General features: G+C 39.7%; 1 protein-coding gene across 1 annotated transcript in view; it reads left to right on the top strand.

Moving 5' to 3' along the window:
* The window catches only part of RNASEH2B (ribonuclease H2, subunit B), a 39,528-nt gene extending 32,892 nt beyond the window's left edge, over window positions 1-6,636 (top strand). Inside the window, exons 10-11 of the mRNA XM_010152187.1 lie at window positions 4,420-4,497; window positions 6,391-6,636. Of these exons, the coding sequence (XP_010150489.1) occupies window positions 4,420-4,497; window positions 6,391-6,498 (186 nt within the window). The 3' untranslated portion in view covers window positions 6,499-6,636. The remainder of the gene's footprint in view (window positions 1-4,419; window positions 4,498-6,390) is intronic.
* Window positions 6,637-7,173: the final 537 nt, after the last annotated feature.

The following is a 7,173-nucleotide window of genomic DNA, read 5'->3' as shown; positions in this document are numbered from 1 at the left end:
GAAAGAGAGACATTTTATGTTCTTGGTCAACAGTCTTTTCATACATGTTTTGCTTATTTAGTTTTATTGAGGTTGATGGGACAATATGACCTCATAGGTTTCCTTTCATACGTAATTTATGAGAACCCTGAAAGGGACCTCCTGGGTCATGGATTCCCAGACAACCATGTTGGATAAGCTCTCATACACTGACCATTCTTCACTGTAAGTCTCACTAGGATTTTTTATTTCCATTACTTCTCTTGGAAGACTATTGTATAACATCATTCCTCTGATGCTCAGAAACCTTCCTGTAAATTCCACCTTGAATTTATTCATGGCCAATTTATTCCCCCGCGCTTTTGTGCTAACATTATCATTATTTGTGGGGGTTTTTTATTGAAATGGCTCTTTTCCCTTCCTCTCTAAATGTGTAAAGGGAAAACATATACCCTTTCTGTTTTCATTTTGTGAAGCCAAACTTGGTAGCGTAAGATGGGTTCTGCATTCCCTCATCGTTGTAGGAACATTTCTTTACACCTATTCCAAGATGAATTCAGTTGTTTCAAAGCAGAGGACCAAAGTCACATACAGTTATCCATGATAAAACCTATACCAGCACAGTATGATGGCATTTTTCCCTTCTTGTCTTAACTGAAAGTACTTTATCTTGTTGCATCTTGGAATCCCATTTGCCCCTATTACTGTGTGATGTACCAGACACTTCACAGTCATGCTGTGAACATTTAAGACACACAGTTGTTTTGGTTTTTTTCTCCGCTGCAATTTTTAGTTGATCTGCATTCAGATTTACAAGGAACTCCTGCAGTTAGCTGCTGTGTACGTGACCTTGCACTTGTGTACATCTCATCCGTTTAATGTTTCCACTCCTGAAGGTTCTCTGGCTTTTCCTTCACAGTGTTAAAAGCTCTCTAGGTATTCATAACGCTACTCAGTGGTGTACATTCAGCAAATGTTAACATGCTGTTATCTTTAATTAACGATTAGTGAACATTTTGAATAGCTGTCGTTTATGATACTGCACTAGTAATTTTCTGCGTTATTTGCCTTTGTTTCCCTTTTACCCAGTTTCTTACCTATCATAAAATTCATATGCAGTCTTTGTTTTCTATGATTTCATTTGCTTAAGTGTCAAGTCCCCTAGCAATCCTTCACATTTTCTGGTGACAGAGAAAGAAAGATAAGTCGGTAGGCATCACCTACATTTAGTTTTAATTTAGTCTATATCTTTAATTATTTTTCCTTCTCTCACTTCCTCTCCCACCTCCTCAGTTAGGCGTCTGCTGAGGCCTACTATCACTTTCTCCTCCTCCTTACATATATATGGGTGTTTGGATGTTCCACAGCATTATGGTCCCTACCTGATAGAACAGTTGCCAGATTTTGCCTCTGGATTTGGAATTTCTGAGGAAGTCTCCCAACAGTGTCAGCATGTTGAGTTTTACTTCTAAATGCAACAGAGTGATTTCTGTTCTGTTTTCTGCCCCTGTGTTTAACCTCTTCATCTTTATTGAAAACAATTTACTGAGGCAACGGATTTATTTAATTTTTTGGGCTACATATAGGTTAGCTTCAATATCTATCCAGTCCTTAGTTTTTCTTTTTTGATTCCCTTTTTGCCTCTGTGGCTAAACAACCTTCTACTATTTGTTTTAATTTCCTTTCCAAGGTCTAACTCAGCTTGACATTTTGGCGGTTCTCATCGTATCCCAGTATTACCTGACCCCTAAAACAATTTTTTTTTTTTTGGCATTCTTTTTTTTTTTTTTCCCTGTTCATTGTAGAATTCTGCTTACCCTAGTGTATTTTGGGAGGCAAGGGGAATATGTGTGCATCTGTGTGAGCAAGGGAGAGCATTCACATAGTTTAGTCTGAGAAGCCCTTTACTTCAACATTTTTCACTTTGAAGTAAAAGACCCAAAATCACTTCTTCCATCTTTTTCTTTTACATTCCAAGTGTCCTCCTCACACATCAAGTCTCTTTACTTTGGCTTAGAGAAGTAGTGCATACGGTTTGCAAAGTTTGCTCCTCTAGCATCGAGAACCCCACTTTTGATTATCCCTTCCATTTAATTTCAACTGAGGCACCCTATGTCTACTGAAAGTGGGTTACTTACTACACCGACCTTTCCTGCAATGTCCCTGCTGCTTACCGAAACACAGTCTAAAATAACCTCATTTCTGGCTGGTTCAGTGACTGGGCTGTTAAGCAGCATGTCAGCTAGCACATGCAGGAATAATTGGGCCCTACTGTTATTAAATAGCATTTGTTCTCCAATGTATATCCATGGATATAAGTTATTTCCATGTGGTTGGACAGTTGTTCTGGCTGCACAGTTACTTGGCCCTTTGATTCAGTTAAGAATTATCTTTATGTATTGTAAGAAATATTAAGCACACATCAGGAGCCAACTGATATTCATTAGCCATATAAGCATGTTGCAACAACTATATTAAACTGCATGTGATGTACATTACATATTATGTATGAATAGCTTTTATACCTTTGGGATAGTTCGGAGAATCTATTTTTAAAAATAGCTGTATTTCAGCAGTTTGGTTACAGAGGAAATGAGGCTTAGAACTGTTCAGTTGCTGGGCAGTGAAATCCTGCTGAGGATCTGATTAATTTCCAGAGCACTGACCAGTGTGTGTATGATGCTTCTGTGTTTAAGTCTTTTCAGCTTCAGAGATTACAACACTCCTTTATTTCACAATCACAGAGGGGCCAGGCAGGCTTGTGCACTGGAACCTGTAGTCTCCTTAGGACCCTTTTTATTCACTCACATTCACATTTTTCTTCATGAAGGTAAGGTGTATTGACAGACGTTGTGTAGGATTATTGCAAATAAAGAAGGGTCTGACATGTATTTCCTATTATGGTGAAGTAATTGCACATTAAGTAGTGATGTTAAAATAAATTCTGAATGGAGGAGAGATTTAGAAGCTTCAGTGGTTAACAGAAAAGCTATGACAGATTCTCTCTCTTGTATTACAAGAGTAAACTGGATATAGTCTGGGCTCTATGATTTAATGATTAAATCAAAATTACATGTTCTTTGTATTAATTGAAAGTCATTGATCTTGTGTTGTAATCGTCATACTGTCCAGTTTGTCAGGACAGGGAGTCTGGCATTGGCAGATGGTGACAGACATCTACAAAAAATATGTGGGCTCTGCCACAACTAAACAGCAAATGTTTTGCTGAAATGCAAACATCTTCTTGTAAGTTTTAAAAACTTATTAGATTCCAAAAAGAGGAGAATAGTAATTATTCATTAGATTGTCATTTGAAAATGTAATCACAGCACAGTAAACAGCCTCCTAGAGAGGCTGATCCAGATCCCATTGAAATCAAAAGAAAAGGCTGCTGTTGGATCTGGTTCTAAGAGCTGAGAAATCTAAGCTGCAGACCTGGCTTCTCTGCCAAAGAGAGAGAGGGAGGGGGAAAGAGAGAGATCACAAGCACCATAAACAAAATGAATAAAACAGGATCTTAAATGTATGGTACCATCCAGGTTGCTTGCAAAATCACTCTGTTTGGCACAAAAACTAGGAAGGCCACAGTTTAGATTTCACAGGATATTAAGGACAGGGTAGTAATATCAGATATATAATAATAGTAAAAATACAGTGTTGTAAAATGCTATATATTTTTTTTTCCCTTTTGGAAACATACCAGGAAGTTTTCACCTTTAAACTAAACACATGCTCACAGTTTATGGAAAGAAATACTCATTCTTACGGCCTGATCATGTGAAGTGCCGAGAACCGTTCACTTCCATTATTTCTGAAGGTAGAAGGCACCCAGCACCTGCAGAGTCAAGCTTCTTAACACACTGTTGGATTCAAGTGATGAAGCAGTCAGCAGAACTGTGTCAGTGTTTAACTGTTGCCAAACTGTAGAAACTGATTACTTCCAAAGGTTTTGCACGAACAGATAACAGACTAGATGATGATCCACTTGTGTTGGCAGGTAGCAATAACACTGGAGTTGCTGCACGGGTCCCCAGGAGCATGGGGACCAAAGTCTAGGTTCCCTGGCTGTTAGGCACTACCTTCCGACAGCTGCTCCGTAAAAGTTCTCTGAATAGACTCTGACACCAAAGTCACAATCATGGAAGTTAAAAGCAGGATTTCCAGGTGATTTCTAGAAGTCATTTTTCAGAAGGCTAGGAAGAAGAAAATGCTACCTGTGACACTGCATGATCTCTTCTGAATACTGTAGAGATGGTGTATATTCACGTACAAAGAAGACAATTAAAAACAGAAATCTTCAACTGTCACTGCAGATTCTTCAGTTGTTTGCCAGTCCTGTTTTGGTGCTGTGGTTACGTTATAAAGCCAAAGCTTTAAACTTCCATGTGTGTACGTCATAAAAGTGGTTGACAGCGCAACTTCCTCGCTCTAACATTTCAGAAAAGGAAACTGTCAGATGTCCCTGAGGAAGCCGATGACTCTACTAAGTGTAACAGCAGCAGTGCGAAAACCAAAAAGGTAAGCAAGCCTTGCATTCATGCATGTTTCACTAAAGCATAGATTAATATCCAGTATAAGCACCGAGTGCCTATTTTTCTCCTCCAAAATGCATCAGAAAAACAAATACACAATAGCAGACATGTATTTTATCTCCTTGAACTTTTCGTTTGGGTTTCGTTTGACTTTGATAGTTTTAATGCCCCGCTCTGAGCTCTTCTGCACTGTTACTACTTCAGTGTATTTTATCAGTGAACACTGGAGTGAACCTCACAGACTGACACGTGTTAAGGTGCTCAGATGATGTTTGTAAAGCTGTTTGAGATCTTCAGTTGAGAAGTCCTATGGCTTGGTGATAGCAACTGTTAAATTTCAATTATTTGAAAAAGAAACAAAGATGGCAGCATTCACTTAAATTCCAAGGAATGCTAAGACAGGCATTATTTTTACCTAGAAATATTGCTTGTGCACTTACTTATGTCAGCGTAATGAAGTTAAATCAACACAAGGCTTGCTGATTGCCAGCTCCAGCGCAAGTTTGGAGGCCAATTCAAATCTGTGTCCAGCGGTGCCTGCCACTGTACTACTCCTAGGAGAGCAACAGAGAAGTGAAAAGAAATAGATTCTGTCTGTGTGTGCCAAAGTTTGTGAGGCTTGCGCTGGCTTATTTCTCTGAACATTGAAAGAAAATGAATCCTTCTGCAGTCCTTTGGGAACCAAAAAGGCCCCCCGTGCTGGTCTTGTGACCTTCAGACTAGTGCTGGCTACTCTTTATCCCTTTGCAAAGAGAAGCAGCTGGTGACAGATGCATTCATTCCTCCCCCAAAACCCCCAGAAATTTTTGTATTCAGGGCACATGCTAGTTTTGAAGTGGGAAGGGGATTGCACCCTAAGCGATGCAGTTTAAAATATGCACGTTTCCCCCCTTCCTCCATTATGTACCTATAACTTTTAAACAGAGCATAGAGATAGAAACTGATTGTGGGAGATAATTCATTTTAGCATTAAATGTGATTTACTTCTGAAATAATGAGGTACATTGATGAGAGAATCTGGGAAGCAAAAGATAGCTCTTGGACTCTTTACAGTGTACTACTCTAAATGCTTTGGCAGTGGTTTTGTTTGTATAGTAACTCAGGCGATCGTAGCGTTGTCGCCTATCTCCATCCTATCCATAACCTTCTAGCTGGTCCCAAGTATTGCAGTTGTGAAGTCCTGCAGGCTGAGGAGTATCATAAAGAAAGGTCAGCACAAAGGTTTTTTAATAGGGAAAACAGCTAGAGATTTAAAACGTATCATTTTAAAACGTAAGAAAGAGGCCAGCTCTATAAAATGTGGCTCATAAAATGTATTTTAGGTGTGAAAGTATGGGAAGTTGTCCCAGTGGCCTTGAAGTCCTTTGCAAATGTTAGTTACCTTCTTCATTCTTAGTTCTCCCATCACTTCTCCCTTTGTTTCACTGCCCATGGAGTCTTTGATAATATATCAGTGTGAATTATTCATCATCCGTAATGCAAGGCTGTAATTCAGCCTGCTGACAGCATAATCACGAGATACAGTCGGAGGGGACAGTATGCATCTGTTATATTGCATGCATTATTCCTCATAATGTACACCCAGGGAGTATCCCAAAGTAAACGTTTGAGTTGGGATACCTCATTCTGCAGAAAGGAAAGATGTTTCACCTCCTTGTCCTTGTAATTTTTTCGGTCTTGTCTTTTTGAATAATCTCAAATTTGTTCAGTAAGGTTTTTCTTCTACAATTTAAAGCCTGCGTAACATTGTCCTCACAGGTGTATTTTAAAAAAAGCAATTCAACTTCTTGCTTGACTTCTGTATTTGGGAGTATGTACCTTACACTCCCCTCCTGTGGAGACGTCCCTTAACTTTTCCTGTTTGTCGTTTCGCTAACAGGCAAACAGCAAGATGTCTGCAGCACAGAAGGCTCTGGCCAAAGTCGATAAGACTGGAATGAAATCCATTTCAGCTTTCTTCAGCTCCAAACCTAAAACGTCAAAATAAAGACTTCTTCTTGAAAGAGATTTATACAGTGGTTATTTTTATGTCAAGCTAAAGGGTCTCCTGTTTGGGTTTTTTTTTTAGTAGTATAGTATATGCAGGGCATGCCTGTGTGCACGGGGGAGTGTGATGAAGAGGTCTGTGAGCTAGCGTGGGCCGGAGCTGTTACGCCTCAGTGGGGCAAGGCAGTACCATGCAGGTGTTCCAGCCCGGGTCAGGAAGACAGCCTGGCTGCTTGAGCAGCCTAGCTATGGTCCCGTGAGCTGAGAAGCGAGGTTCAGCGTGGTGCCGTACTGTACCGCTGCTTGTTCTAGGGCAAGCTCAGCCAAGGCCGCCGCAGTGTTTTCTCCATTGCACTCCATTCCAGGCTGGAAACATGCCCTCCTTCGATGAGCTTTTAAGGAGAGGTTTTTTGTTCATAAAGAGCATTATTTTTTGAGATTTTTACCCAGTATAACACCCATATAGGATGGCATCATTAGATTTTTATGTTGACCCAAAGCTAAGTGCTGATGTAATCATTTCTATTGGTGGCAATTTGTCAAGGCAAGCATAGTGTCTATATTGGGATTTTGATTGTTTTGAATATGCTACAAACAAATTGCAATGACTGTCAATGTGCATGTAATGCAATAAAGTGCTTTGTGTAACCAATTTGTGCTTGTTTTATTTGCTGGA

This window comes from Eurypyga helias, unplaced genomic scaffold (assembly GCF_000690775.1).
Source record: "Eurypyga helias isolate BGI_N326 unplaced genomic scaffold, ASM69077v1 scaffold9930, whole genome shotgun sequence".
NCBI lineage: Eukaryota > Metazoa > Chordata > Aves > Eurypygiformes > Eurypygidae > Eurypyga > Eurypyga helias.
Note: the sequence above shows the minus strand (reverse complement) of the source record. Positions and strands in the feature narration are given on the sequence as shown.